This window comes from Melanostigma gelatinosum (genome assembly GCF_949748355.1).
Source record: "Melanostigma gelatinosum genome assembly, chromosome: 15".
NCBI classification, from domain to species: Eukaryota; Metazoa; Chordata; class Actinopteri; order Perciformes; family Zoarcidae; genus Melanostigma; species Melanostigma gelatinosum.
Window position 1 is genome coordinate 24,200,933 of NC_136648.1, and position 15,787 is coordinate 24,216,719.

The 15,787-nt window shown below is 41.0% G+C and overlaps 1 protein-coding gene across 1 annotated transcript in view; it reads left to right on the forward strand.

Moving 5' to 3' along the window:
* LOC306789153 (choline transporter-like protein 5-A) overlaps window positions 1–15,787 on the forward strand; it is a gene marked incomplete at its 5' end in the record, with an annotated part of 41,185 nt that overhangs the window by 16,837 nt on the left and 8,561 nt on the right. The window contains 6 exons of the mRNA XM_079284959.1: window positions 2,866–2,950; window positions 9,756–9,840; window positions 11,804–11,932; window positions 12,756–12,816; window positions 13,093–13,216; window positions 14,184–14,267. Of these exons, the coding sequence (XP_079141085.1) occupies window positions 2,866–2,950; window positions 9,756–9,840; window positions 11,804–11,932; window positions 12,756–12,816; window positions 13,093–13,216; window positions 14,184–14,267 (568 nt within the window). The remainder of the gene's footprint in view (window positions 1–2,865; window positions 2,951–9,755; window positions 9,841–11,803; window positions 11,933–12,755; window positions 12,817–13,092; window positions 13,217–14,183; window positions 14,268–15,787) is intronic.

Consider the following 15,787-nt stretch of genomic DNA (forward strand, 5'->3'; position numbering starts at 1 on the left):
ATAAGAAATGAAAGAAAATCTATGTTTTCTTTGCAAAGATGAGGATTTTGGGCATGCTGGGATACCAAACACGGCCATGTTTTGTGACGTAGTTTGCGTAAGCAAGTTGTAGGAACGGAAGGGGATCGAGGACGCCGGTGTCATCGCGGAGTTGAACAGGCAAAACCCTTGTTAAATAAATGAGATGATAGAATGTGATGATCACAAAGACATTTATTATCATGTGTATGTAAACCTGCATACACAACAAGAAGCCCAACAGACTTTCCCACGAGCGTTGGATGTTTGGTCGCTTGGTGTCGCTTTATTGTTGAAGGCTTCAGTGCTTCGTTTGACAGCATTAGCCCACATTCCACACACTGGGCCCTCGGCTCTGCCTCGTTGCCTCCGTTCACAAAGCCGTACTTAAGAAAGTCAGGATTGTACTTGCGCACACATTTAGACTTTTGGGGGGGTATGGCACCACTGTCGTCTTCATTTTTTCTTTTTAAAAACGTATCCATAACTTTCGCTACAGGCTAGCGGCTAGCTGAGTATCTTCTTCTGCTGATTGGAGCTTGTTAAACAACTGACTGACGCATTACCGCCACCAGGTGGTGGGAAGCTATATTGTAACTGAGCGTCTCATGTATAACAGTTATATTTCTGGTGTCTTCAATTGATAACCTATGCGGTCCCGCGGCCCACAGGTGCAAAACTGAAAGCTTTTTGCAGCCCTCTAGGTGGCGCTCATGATTGGGCCGTGGCCCCATGGTTAAGAATCACTGCTTTAACCGGCGCATCTTATTCAGCCGTTACGGTACTTGTTCAGCGGTGCAGGAAACACACCGACCAATGTTTTGTAAATCACATCACGTGATGCAGCTCAGCCAATCAAATATGAGTATTCTGACAAGTGTCCTTACTCGAGCGAGGTTTTCACACACCATGACACACGGGGGAGATGCATACGTGCTAGTACTATTTCAATCTATTGATGCTTTTGCTTGAGCTGCTAGTGGTATTCCTACTACCACTCCTATTCCTGCTCCTATAGATGGGGCTCTTATTGCCACTACCTCTCAAATGTGTGTGTATGTGTGTGTGTGTGTGTTACTGGGGGCTACTGGCTACAGGTGACATCACCCTATAAGGAGGGCATGAATTCACAAATCTCACTGTACACACAGACATGCATGCAATAACGACACGAGCCGTCACACCACACCACACCATAGTGTGTGCACACTCTTACACAAAGTATCACTCCTCTCCACTCTGCTACTACCAAACACTGATGACATCATTCCCGATGACATCACCCTCTCTTTCTTTCTCTCTCTCGCTCTCTCTTTCTCTCGCATGCACCGTCTGCACCTTGTACTTAGCCCCCATCTCTTTTTTGTCTCATCCATCCTTATTTTCAGAGCCACTCACACACACACACACATACACCCACACACACACTCACACACAATCTCCTTTCTCTTCATTGTCATTACGTAATTACACCAACCACTGCGCTGTAGATATATGAATGTCACAATGATGAGACGGTTTACAGACAGGAAAGGGAGGTTTGCAACACAAGCTAATTCCTTTGTGTAGAGAGGATAGTCAACTTCTCCAGTCCACCACTAGCATAGAAACAACACAAAACCGGGCTGTCAAACGATATGCACCTGTTCAAATGAAAAAAAAAGGATTGAAACAGTTAGCATGAGGCACAGGTGCAAATGCCGACCAGCATCTGCACAAAAGAGAACGTCGTATCTCTTTAAAGGTATAATGTGTCAAATCTGGCCAGAATTTCAGTTCCAAACATTCAGAAAACGAAGGCTGTTCACTCGTATCAGCCGGTCCCAAATAAAGGCCGTCTGAAGTTCTCTCTGCAACTGAGGGGGAAAACGACCCTGGCCTTTATTTGAGAATAACTTTGGAGCACCACTTGATCAACTTTTAAATGCATCTTCATGCATATCAAATGACATTAGATTGGTATATACATGATGGATAAATACATAAAAAGTGCAATGTGAAAGATGTGGCTGTAATTTTAATAGTAAAACAATTAAGAAAACGTCTATATGTATTGCAGAGATATCTACTGAAATGAGCAGCTGGCCCGTCCTGTCTTGTAGTACCACTTGTTCCCAGAGAGTGAGTCACTGTAGCGTCCACTCTGTCCTCAGTCCAACACGTCCGGTCCAGTAGTCTCCTGGTGACGGCTCGGACCATCGTTTCTCGATGTCTTGCCCTCTGCTGCTAGTCAGCAGTTGTTTTGTTTTTCTCTAACTTATGACTGTAGATTTAGTTTGTATGGACCTATAGTAGTAGAGGTGAGTTGCCGCCCCCTGGTGGCCAGACATTACATATTGCACCTTTAAAATCACTTTGTATTACATATTTATTTTACATTGATTTCATGTTTCAAACGAGTCATAGCTTCAGCAATGATGTAATGCTTAAGGACAACATACAGATTATGTTGTAATGCACTGTCGTAACCAGCATACTAGTACACACTAGAAGATAGCAGGAATACTAATGACTTCGGCAAAGACAAACCAAGTGCAGGAACTCAAAACCTATCACAGTATTGAGATTTTTTCTTCTAATTTCATGCCACGGCACTGTTTTGGCACAGAGGGATGACGGATGGTTGAAAATAAGCAAACACAGATTCCTCCCATGGCTGCTGGATGTCTTCGTGCCTCTCTGTTGTGTTGTACATCAGGGTTAGATGGATTTCGGCTAAAAAAGATTTTTATTTTTAAAGCTGTGAATAGTTGAAGGTCTTTTAGTAGCTTTAATATCTCTATCTATATATACGGTTTCTCTGCTGAAGTGAATGATCTGTCCGTCTTGTCTGTCTGTGTCGTCCAGCCCGGTTACATGGGGACCCCAGGAAGGTGCTCCATCCAACAGACAGCTATGGACAGTTCTGTGGTCAGACGGGGACTTCCAACGCGTAAGTCACTGTTACACTCTGCACCAGGAGGGGGGGGGGGGGGGGGGCAATTATTATCCCAAGGGGCCGCACGAGAAACAGGGACTGTTGTGGAGGGCCGGACCAACAGACTGAACTCAATCCTGCTCAATATTATTCTTGTAACTAGTATATTTGCTTAAGTATACTGTACTTATGTACAAATTCAAGGTACTTTACTTGAGTATTTATATTTTATTCAACTTTGTACTTCTACTCCACTACATCTCAGAGGGAAATATTGTACTTTTTACTCCACTACATTAGTCTGCCAGCTTTAGTTACTAGATACTTTGCAGATTATAATTTTTCAAACCTTTCCTAACTACCCAAACTGATCAACAGAGTATAAAAGAGTTAAAATGAGCTGCACCTACAACATCTGCAGCAGGAATAATCCAAACTCATATACATTTGTAATATCCATATATAATACAAGAACACTGTGACAGGGATCATGTTTTTGCAAAATTAGTACTTTTATTACTGTAACTATTACGATACAAATTAGCTAATTTTCTGTTTTTCAGTTCAGTGCGAGAAATCTAGTCTTTGTTGGGCTTGAACGAGTGACTGAAGTCAGGCTGAGTGTGTGAGGTGAGATGTGAAGGACAGCTGACAGCTGATGTCAGTGAGAGGATCTGGATCTGTTGAACTTCATCACAGAGAATGTTTGTTCACAGATGTAGGTCGATCCAAAGAGAAGCAACATCTTCTGAGCATGCCTCCTCATGTGTGGAACGTTCTCCTCTTTGAGAGAAGAATAAAACTCCCGCAGTGATACTGACTTAAAGTGCTCTGCAGTACTGCATCAGACTGCAGGTCAATGAGTTGGAGCTGAACATCACTGGGAGCATGATCCACACTGCACGTGAAGGAGAAGAAATCATGTTTCACTCTCAGCTGTTCTGAAGTCTTGAAATCGCAACACAAAGGTACTAGCAAAGCCTCAGACGTCCTGTCCGCTCTGCATCAGTCCATTCTTCGTATTTCTCCGTGTGTTTCCTCTCGTAATGACGATTCACATTGTAACACAGTGATTCTCAACTGGTGGGTCGCGACCCAAAAGTGGGTCACGGACCTGTTTTCAGTGGGTCGCGGGTCTTTGCCTGACAAAAAAAAAAAAAAAGTTGTGATTTTATTTTGAAGGGCATTGTTTATGCAGCGGAATTATTCCAGCATTTACGGAACTTGTTCAGCGGTGCAGGAAAAACACCCCAATGCGTTGTGAATCACATCACGTGATGAAGCTCAGCCAATCAAATATGAGTATTCTGACACGTTTCCTGACTTGAGTGAGATGTACACACACCGTGACACACGGGGAGAGACGAGGACATATGAGCAGAGCAGGACCATTTATTGAGGTGTGAGTCGTGAAAGTCAAATCATAGGACGATCTCTGAAAGAGAGAAATGGCCAGAGAGACCATTAGACTCTGAAGAATTCACCTATATGAGTCTGTCCAGTCAAACACTAATTCCTCTTTTTAGAAGGTGAGAAAAATATAATAGTGGCTTTTTCACTTCACCCTGAATGAACTGAATTTAAAGCTGCAGGGCAATTCAGTGAAAATTATTTTGCTAAAATGAATTTTGTTACGTAATTTATTTTTTAATACAGCCGTTATTTTACTTGAAATGAGAAGAACATTTATTGATGTATTTCTATGTATTATTTATAATCCATCCAGTTAAATTTGAAAAATGAGAATATTTGTTAAAATATAATTGATGTGTACTTTCTTTATTTGATTTGACAGTTGTTTACTACACAGAGACGTTACTACTACTAGACTTCTTGAATATAGATATACCCAAATATTATATATAATTTGGGTCGTGGGTGCCGGCTTGTCATTAAGGGGTGATGGTGGGTCCCGCAGCCAGACCAGTTGAGAACCACTGCACTAACATACATTGAGAAGAAAAAAAACAACAAAAGTCGCCTTCAAAATAAAAGCAATGCAGCTCTATTCTGTGCATGATGTACACTTATTTACGTTTTATTCCTAATTTCCCAATGACCTCCCGCGGGCCGTACAATGCCCAGGTCTGCTCTACACACAGATCCCTTTACACCTACAGTCCCCCACACGTTCACATGTAGTCACTCAAATGATCTTACTTCAGTGTTTATTTATGTTGCATATTTGTCTGAAAACATTGGAACATATTGGTTAATTATAATTTATTTTCTCTGTTGACAGCATTTTTATGGAAAAAATATCGACAATTTTTTTAACCTAATTATTGTGTGTAAGATAAACTTGGAAAGTTATTGCAGCTAAAGAACTTACTAACGAACAAGAAAAGAAAGACACACACATGTACCTTGCATCATGTGATGATATCAATGTGGGACCGTGCTGATAGGACGCACACTGTGGTTGGTCCCATCAGTGAGAATGTCTCCGGAGAACCTTTGGAAGCATGATCTCATCCCTACTTGTAACATTTTGCAGCTTAACTAATTACATTCATTTGTATTACCGTAACAAAGTCATGTTGTGTGTGTACCTGTACTTTTTAATTTCCATATTTCAAAAATTCTTAACTTTTCTTCTATTCTATTTCAAGTATTGCACATCGCTACATTTGAAGTTGCATCCATGACAGAGAATACCAGTCACAACGAACAGAAAGACCAATGTCATAGAATCGTTGAATTGAAGGGCCTCAGGAGATTATTCTTTTTACAATTGCTTGCCTTGTTTTATGAGTGCAATATGAGCTGTTTGTGAACACACATGCACACATTGAAGATCCTGACAGACTGACAGTGATGTCATTTTGTGCTTGTTTAGCCCTCAAGGGTTCTAAGTCTGGACATGAATGTAGAAATAATCCATCAAATTCCGATGACCTTCACGTCTAGAAATAACATTCAGCTCTTGTTCCCTTGTAATGCGCACAATCATAGATGTTCTAATGTATATATATTGACATAACTCCTCCATTATATCCCCAACATATTGGACACATATTTTTGATACATTTAAGGTGATAAACTGTGATTTGAGGCTGTAGCCATGATGGAGATGGAGAGAAAATGTTGCAAGTAGTTTAGCGTAGCCTTCGGCTAACCTTCTCATTCATAATGGCTGCTGCACTGAAAAAGGCTAAACTATTAGAGAGAAGAGAGAATGGCCTGCTGTTGGGATCGTTTTCTGTAACCAGTGTAGCATGAAAGCACGATGGAAGAACTCGATGGTCCCACCGTGCTTTCATGCTACACTGGTTACAGAAAATGATCCCAACAAAGTTGTCACTTATCTGCCGATAGCAATGTGCTTTCCTGCACTGTGACAGTGTGTCGATAACATGCCCTGTTGGTTCATATATTTGTGTTTGTACCGGGGTGGTATATCACGAGTCTTGTACATTTAGTATGATAGCCATTCACTGGGAGGCCTTTGTTGAGTTCTTTATTATGGTGGGTGTAGTTTCATACTCCTTTAGATCCCATCATCATCTCTATTCAGCTTTCTGTACTTCTTATGTACCGCGAAGAACCGAGCTGTACCGAGCTACCCGTTTTGTAGCTAGATATACTGTTTCCATAAAACTTCCATTTATCTGTATCTGTCTGAATAACACCAGGCTCCATTTAACAATTCAAAGGAATGCTGTGCAAAGGATTATGGGATACCGAAGGCTGTTATTGTTAAACTAGTTCGGTTCTGCAATTCTTGGCCGTATTTGAAGTGGTCTTTGATATGAGACGGACCATATCGACCTGTTATGATCATCCGAGGATAAAGAGACAGACTTCAGAAGATCCACACACTGAATTAGGAGACAGTACATATTTACTAACTCTCTCTGGGATGAACCCAAAATGCTACTAGTACAAGCACTTGGTGGTCTTAAAACTCTGTGTCTTTTAAATTGATAAATCATGCTAAGAATTGTCTATGACTACTCCAAAAAATAACTTGATGCGACCACAGAGGTGAATGATAGCATGTATCTGAGCAGGCTGCAGCAGAATGATGAGAGGCGGTGTCTGTCAGGCTCAGAGGACTCAGTGGGATGAGACCAACACACAGGATGCTTTTCTTCTGTGTGCCGCCATCTACTGGTCATTCATTGTTGCTACATGCTGACGAGTTCTGTTCTGTCTTATTCATATCATACAAACATGTGACACAGAAGAGGAGCCCACTGACATTAACATTTATAAACCTTGTCTTGATTCTTTAGGTTCACGCCCTCACACATGCATGTACATACATATGCATATCCCTCTACTACACTATCACTTTTCTTTATTATGGTTACTTTTAATTCTTGTTTTTTTTTCAGAGTTGAGGGGTGATTTATTATATTGCAAGGCAAGGCAAGGCAAGTTTATTTGTATAGCACATTTCAACAACAAGGTAATTCAAAGTGCTTCACATGAAACCATTAAAAGCATCAAAACATAAGGCAAAAGAAAAGGAGATTTAAAAACAATTAAGAACATTCATTAAAACATTAAAAAACAGTGCAAGAAATAAAATGCAGAAATGCAGGAAATTGATGAATATATTAATTGAATGTGGTTCAATTAAAGGCAGCAGCAAACAGAAAAGTCTTCAATCTTGATTTAAATGAGCTGAGGGTCTCAGCAGACCTGCAGCTTTCTGGGACTTTGTTCCAGATATGTGGAGCAGAAAAACTGAACGCTGCTTCTCCATGTTTAGTTCTGACTCTGGGAACAGAAAGTAGACCGGTCCCAGACGACCTGAGGGGTCGGGATGGTTCATAAGGTAGCAGCAGATCAGAGATGTATTTTGGCCCTAAACCATTCAGTGCTTTGTAAACCAACAGCAGGATTTTAAAGTCAATTCTTTGTTGGACAGGAAGCCAGTGCAAAGACCTCAGAACTGGAGTGATGTGATCCACCCTCCTGGTCTTAGTGAGGACTCGAGCTGCAGCGTTCTGAATCAGCTGCAGCTTTCTGACGGACTTTTTACAGAGACCTGTAAACACACCGTTACAGTAGTCCAGTCTGCTGAAGATAAATGCATGGACAAGTTTTTCCAAATCCTGTTGAGACATAAATCCTCTAATCCTTGATATATTCTTCAGGTGATATTAGGCTGATTTTGTAATTGTCTTGATATGGCTGTTCAGGTTGAGGTCTGAATCCATAACTACACCTAGATTTCTGGCTTGGTTTGTGGGTTTTAACATCAGTGACTGAAGCTGAGCGGTGATTTTCAATTGTTCGTCCTTGGTACCAAAAACAATTACTTCTGTTTTATCTTTGTTTAATTGAAGAAAATTCTGGCACATCCAGTTGTTGATTTGTTCAATGCAGTTACCCAGGCCTTGTATGGGATTATAGTCCCCTGGTGACATAGTTATGTAGATTTGACGCCTGCATAATTATGATAACACACTTTGTTGCTTTCCATAATCTGAGCTAGTGGAAGCATGTAGATGTTGAACAGAAGAGGCCCCAGTATTGAACCTTGGGGAACACCACATGTCATTTTAGTCAGCTCTGATGTGTAATCAGCTACAGACACAAAGTATTCTCGGCCCTTCAAGTCGGATTCAAACCAGTTAAGTGCTGTGCCAGAGAGTCCCACCCAGATTTTTAGTCTTTCTAGGAGTATGGCATGGTCGACCGTGTCGAATGCAGCAGAGATCTAGTAAGACTAAGACTGAACTTCTGCCATTGTCTATGTTCAAGTGGATGTCGTAAAGAGCTTTGACACTGAAGAAAAATAGAAAATGTGATGATTCTCAGTCAAATTCTGTTATCTTAAGGTTTTTTCAATGATTTCTTAGCAGATTTATTGATGTTTATTTGCCTTTAATGGACATCAGAGGTAATGATAGCAGGGGCTAGGGGCCACCTGCCTATCAGACTAACTCATTCACACACCGTAGGCACAGGAGTCATTTTGGGGTTAAGTGTCTTGCTCAAGGACACGTCAACATGCGACTAGATGGAACCGCCGATCCTCTGATTGAAGGATGACCCTATGAGTTGTGTATGCACAGTAGAGGGTATTCAGCTTACACAGATACAAGACCAAATACAGTTCTAACAACTGAAGTGATTGGCATGAAAAAAGACATCTGTGTACTAAAATACTTAATGAAGGTTTGGAAAGAGGGTTGAGGACTAATGTGGTTACTTTATTATGTTTTTGTGGCTGGTGCTCGTAACTAAGAAGGTGCAACGTTACACTCAGATAGTTCAGTGTGGTTAGAGCTTAGTGTGAGAGCAGGTCATGAGTCATCTTCATTTTACGTACATCTCCAGGAACCATTTCCCCCCCGTGGATATTCCAGTTTATACACTCAGTGTGATCAATATAGTCAGTATGGGCTCTCAAATACAGTACGTTGCACCAACTGTCACAGTTTTGTCGAGCAGGCAGCAGGGGAAGGACCCAAGCGCAGACCAGCAATAAAGATAATCGACTCTTACACTTGGTGAAATATATTTAAACCCAAGAGTCAAAGGTTATTTTTTCACCACCATTCCATTAAATGGAAATAGAGCTGCATCCATCATTTTAAAAAGCTTCAGGATCTGCAGTAAAATGCTAAATCTGTTGGTTTGAACAACGGACAGCTGCAAACACAAGTTTGTGAGGTTTAGCTGCTGAAAGGATTTCAGAATTTCAGAATTGAAGTAAATAGAGCAACAGGGACCAATGCACTTCGACCCAACAATCTCGACTCTTTGCTTCGAGGCATTCTGGAACATGAAATCACTAACTGGAAAAGAAGTGCACACTGGAGAAATGTGCACTGTGTGATTTTAATTTATTTTTTTGCAGGAAGAAAACCATCCTATTCTATTTCAACATCTTGAAATGTGCCAACCCGGCTATACTCATCAACCTGCAGTGCCCCACAACGCAGGTACTCCATTTACTACGACTGATGCATCTCTGCTGCAGTAACACAGCATCACTTTATCTTACACCTGCTGCTGTGCATTTATCGTGTCAGTTTAGAACAACACTGAGATATATTGAATTAAATACATTCTCACTTCCAACTCATCAAATGTAGATGCTTGCTCAGAGGTCCTACGCTTCCAACTGTGACGCTCTATGTTCCCCTCTAGCCTTTGAGAACAGATTGTGATTGGGGTACAAATAAGTAATGTTTGTTAAGTAAAATAAGTTTGCTGGTTACTTGAAATAAGTATACTTGTTACATAACTTAAATATGCAATGTTAGCTAAGTATGTAAGTTACATAACAAAAGTAAAAGAAGCAAACATTGGCTGAGTTTCACAGCGATCTCCTGGGTGAAAGCCCTGTGTTTGTTTGACCCATCCATCTGCCCATCCTTACGCTGACTCTCTCGCTTATTATACTGTCATTGCTCTCAGAATATAATAATTCTCTATGTCATAACAGATGGGTTTACATTGGAGTTAGGTCAGTGGTGGGCCGTCAGGGCCAGCAAGGCCTTCTCTGCTGGCCCTGACAAAATCACAAAGTTATAGCTATTTTATAATTTAATTATTTTTCATAAATACACGACATGCATTCTAAATATTTTTCCCATTAACTTATTATCTCATTGCACAGCTACTGTCTTCCTCAGTTGCACTTTTAAGTAGAGCTTTTATCCAATCAGATTTCGTTCTCTAAGTAAAAATATCTGCCCGAAGCCTTCAGACTTACAAGTGAATCTCTTTGCACTTTAAATAAATGGGGATGATATTGTTGATTGTTGGGCGTATTCTTTGAATACGCCTTTGAGTGTCAGCTGCTAGCTGGCCTACAAGTATGACATCATTAATGTGCGGCTTGATTGGTCAGTGGGCTAGCGTGACTGTTGTGAAGTTAGCTAGCAGAACTTTGTAGTAGTAAGAGTTCAAGTTGAAAGATGTGTAAGACGTTTTTACGTGACATTACATTTTTAGTATTTAGACATGTTCCCAATATCTGCTGCCTCTGTGGAGCGGACATTTTCAGCCTCAGACACATTAAAACATATTCAAGAAATACAACTGGGGAGGCTCGACTGTCTTCACTGGCGTCCATGAATGGAGAAGGACTTCTTACTGGAACTGAACCGCACGTTCTGTACGACCGTGTCATGAAACTCTTTGTCATCAAAGAAAGGAGGATGGACTTTGTCTTTAAGGGAACAGCAGCTTTGGTAAGTGAACTGCTTTTGTGTAGCGTTACTACTGTGTTCATTTTGATATCGTGTTGTGTTTATGACATGGTTAATGTTGTTCCCTCTGATGTGAATAATATTTGAATGGTGCTCTTGAGTGTGTGGATGAATACGTGTTTTAGTGCCGCAGTTTTGCTGGAATGTGCAGAGGCCTGATGAATCGTGTTATTTGGGTTTTATGTTATTCTACCTGCTTTGTTGTCATATCAATACATGTGACTGGTTCTTGTGAGTTTGTTCTTGTCATTGTGTTAATTACATTGATTTTGACTCTATGTATTCTCCGTTAATGACGAAGCATCCCGTCATGCTGGCGTCATAATGAGGTTATTAGGAGGTGGTTCAGCTGTAGTAGGACAGCACTGAAGGCCCAGGTATAAAACACACGGGTAAAGTCTGGTTGATATCAGACGACGAGGGGCACTGACCAATCGTTGGTGTTTGACGAGTTGGAAGTGAGTGCGGTGGTCACGGCGTACGGGTTAGAGTTACAAAAAGTGACATATTGTCTCGTGCTTATTAACTTAGACAATATTGCAGTTGTTAATACAAAAAGTACTTGTTCCTGAGATTGATATTTACTGGCTGACTGCAACTTTGCGTTGGCATTGATGAAGGTTAGATCCACATGTCCATTAACAGAAGTCTATCAAATCATGTAATGTCGGTGTGCATTTTCTTCCAGATGTGTGTGTCAAAGTGCCCGGACAAGTTTGCCACCTACACTGAGATGCAGCTGCAACACAAACTCAGCAGGAGTTACTGGGAATATTACAGACAGTTCTGCAAGCCTGGCTTTAATAACCCTGACAAGGTACCAACACTGACGCATTGTATATACGTTTATTACTAGAGTACTTGATGTGGTTTGATAAGCTGTGATTAGGTGAAGACCGGTATTGTGAGGGTCAAAGATGATCCTGCTTGGAACTTTAATAGACAGAATCTTAAGGTATTGCCAAGGGGCTAACAAGTGAAGCCAAACGCCTAATGACCCTTTTAAAGCCGGCGTCTTTAAACTTTTGTATGCATGTCGGCAACAGAAGTGGCGTTTTGCCTCAGCCATCCAGATGTCTAACCGAGCTTTAAACATTGAATTAAAAGGTTTACCAGCATCAGAATGTCTGCTTGTTAAGTGTTCGCTTGTCAGAATCAACATCCCAACAGCGGACCCAAGTTCTACAGAATTCTAAAAAGGATCACAACAGTTTCAGAATAACAGGTGTTTCAGTTTCATGAGTGACCATGTTATCTGGTGACTTTCAGCCAAATGCTTCCATTGTGGCTCGTAGTAGCTTACGTAATGGTTGTCGTAGATAATAAATACATACAAGTATGTATTTTAAATTGATGGAAGACCAAGATGGCAAGGTCAAAAATGCTGAACTTAAGGCTTCAAAATCATAGTCCACAAACCAATGGGTGACGTCAGGGTGACTACATTCACCTCTCATGGGTGCAGTCCAGTATCGGACTCTCAAATACATCTCGAATACATCTTGATGAAACCTGAATTCCCCCTTTTCCAAAGTTAAAACTAACTTTGTGTGTGTGCTGACCAAAAGTCTTCACCAAGAACCAGAACTCTCATACATGCTGTCATTGTAACCCTCCTGTCGCTCCGCTGTTTCTTCCAGCCAGTATCTCAGGTTCTACGAGATGAGGACTGTCCCTCCATGATTGTACCCAGTAGACCATGTAAGGATGAGATACCCCCTCTCCCGTAACCTACCTAAAGTTAACTACCGGTAGTTTTGTCAATGCTTCAATTTTAATGTAGGTTGTATAAGTCAAATTCAATGTTTTTTTCGCAGACCAAAGTCATGAAAAAATGACGTGTCAATACGATCATCATATCAATCACATTTGATTTACATAATAGATGGAGTGGATAATCAGTTGAAATGTAGTCAGTAGTAGTCAGTGGAAAACCACGATGCTCACAGTGCGTGTGTGTGTGTGTGTGTGTGGCAGTTCTCCAGAGATGTCTACCAGACTTCATCACTCAGAATGGGACTGTGACTGTAGCGAACAGAACCAGCTTTAAAGACGCTCTGGAAATGGCTCGTAGTGTAACTGAACTCCAACATGCTGCCAAGTACTGTAACTTCTACTACTTCTTGTTTTTCATGTCTGTCTTCTGCTGTGTCCACTTGTCAAAGATCACTCAACGGCACTAACAAACTAACTGCACTTCGTCCAACCGACACTTTTCCCTCCCCTCCACCGTAGCTGTGCCTACAGTATATGAATGAGTTAGTCTGATAGGCAGGTGGCACTTAGCCTGCCATCAGTGTGTGAATGGGTGAACGATGACAAGTAGTGTGAAAGCGCTTTGAGTGGTCGGAAAGACTAGAAAAGCGCTATACAAGTACAGTCCATTTACCATTACAAGACCCTGCAGGGTGACTTACCTTCATATGTTTTTCTACTAGTTTCTATTTTAACTTCTACATGTTTAAATATTATCTGCAAAAATGAATGTCAGACTTTGAGTGTGGCAGTGTGGGGGTATTTCATATGATGGGGCAATAGAAATAATAAATAGTTTGCGAGATTATAGTCGTAAATTTACAAGAAAAAACGTTCATATTGTCTGAGATTGCAGTCATAAATTTAAAAGAAAAACACACGACTGAATATAGGAAGTGCTATAGGAAAGGCATTGCATATCTCTAAATCAAAATGTAAATTTGTCAGTTTTTTCTTGTATGACTTTGTTTTTTCTCAGAATATTGCCCCCTTCCCCTGCTACCTAATTTTGATCATGTATTACATTTTTTTCTACATTTGCCCGAATAGGCCGTCATAGTTTCATTAGAAAATTGTTTTTTTTAATTTTTTTATTTAAGCTATATACAGAACAACAGCTAATCAAGATTGAAATGTGTATATTCAAGTGTTAGCATCTGGCTGATGGACAAATATCCTACAAACCTGGCATTTCTCTGCATCTTAGTGTCTTTGTCTTTGTCTCTGATGTAACATTGAAAGAACCGGTCTCTGTTTTCTTTCTCTGCTTCATTTCTGCTCAAATAACTCCTCCCCCCCTCTCCTCCATGCAGGGGTATAACAGGACTAGTGGACACTAAGGAGCTGGGCATGAAGATCGTGGAGGATTACGTCAAGTCATGGGCGTGGATACTCATGTAACTACACAAACAGCACACACAGAAAAGCCACAACACATGACTCAAAGATATTTAGCAGCTGTTTAGCCCCACAGCTAGTTGTGTCTAGACATGAACAAGTATCAGTAGCAGCTCTGCTAAGTTTTGAAAACGTTTCTGATCAGCAGTTTGTTGTTGTCACCATCACTTACCTTCTAAATAACATGCACATTTACTTGATTCATTGTTGTTTGACGGTTCATTATTAATGTTTAACCTGTTACCACTCCAGTAAAACTAGCCTATCCAAGGCATATCCAAAGTAAATTGAAAGCTGTTCTTGAACCATTTGGAGTACATGCATGGTGTTGGTGTCTTTTGAAAGGTAACACTCTGAAGTGCTACTGGTATTGAGTAATGGAAGTTTGAACACACTAAAATAGAAGGTTTCTATTTCCGCCTGGATATGTTTTTGGAAACAGATGCCTGCAGATGACTATAGCTGGGACTTATTAGCTGGAAAACACAATGGGACCATGACATGAAGCCTTACCTAATCCAAGTTCAAATTTGATAACAATACCACAGAAAATGAATATTGTACACATGTTTTTCTAAGGGTATGTCGAGGCACTTTCCAAAAAAAGGATATTTGGGGACCCGTGATAACCATGGTAACATACCTAGTGTTAGGGGGGTCTGGGGCCCACAGGGAGCAGGACTCAAAAGCAGACTCAAGGCGAGGTAGATAGGTTCCACGTACAAGTTCTTTACTTTGATCAGGGTTCGGTACACAGGAGAGGCACACAGGGAAATATCGCTGATACGCTCCTCAAACATCTCCGAGACAAACTGGCACAGGACAAGGAGGAAACACAGACTAAATACACAGGGGAACGAGGCCCAGGTGGAAGCAATGAGGGCGGGGCTTGTAATCACCCAGGAGGACGGCACACGAGGGAGGGGGGGCGTCTGAAACGAGAGACAAGGTGAGTGATAAACACAACAGGAACAGACTGTGGCAACAAACACTACCCAGAAGGTCTAGGCGTAACACCTAGGCTGTGTAGAAATGTCCATTCATAATTCAAACTATAGCTTATTTATGTCTAAATACAGTTATCTATAAGTTATTTCACCATTATTTACTTTCCTAAATTCTCCAAAACTCTCAAAAACCACACTTTGCATTTAACGCACGGACACAGCGACCTGACTCGCGGTTACTTCCACGTTCTGCCTCTAAATCCACCCCCTGAAGCTGCATATCATTATTTTTGAAATTTCATTGGCTATACGAAGCGTCAGTCATCCGAACGATCGGTTGCAATTGGCTCAAGCTTTACACGAAAGAAGAGGGTCAGGCACTTTCCTTCAACGCGGACTCTCGTTGGCTATTCTAGGCTGTGGACAGGACAAGGAAGCTCCTATTGGGTCAAATGAGGTGTCAATCAAAAGGCAAGAGTGCAACCGCTATTTTGAGACACAGAGAGCTTCAATGTTTGCATGCAAACTGAAGTTATGTTCGAAAATACATAGATAATTAGGTATATCTGCCG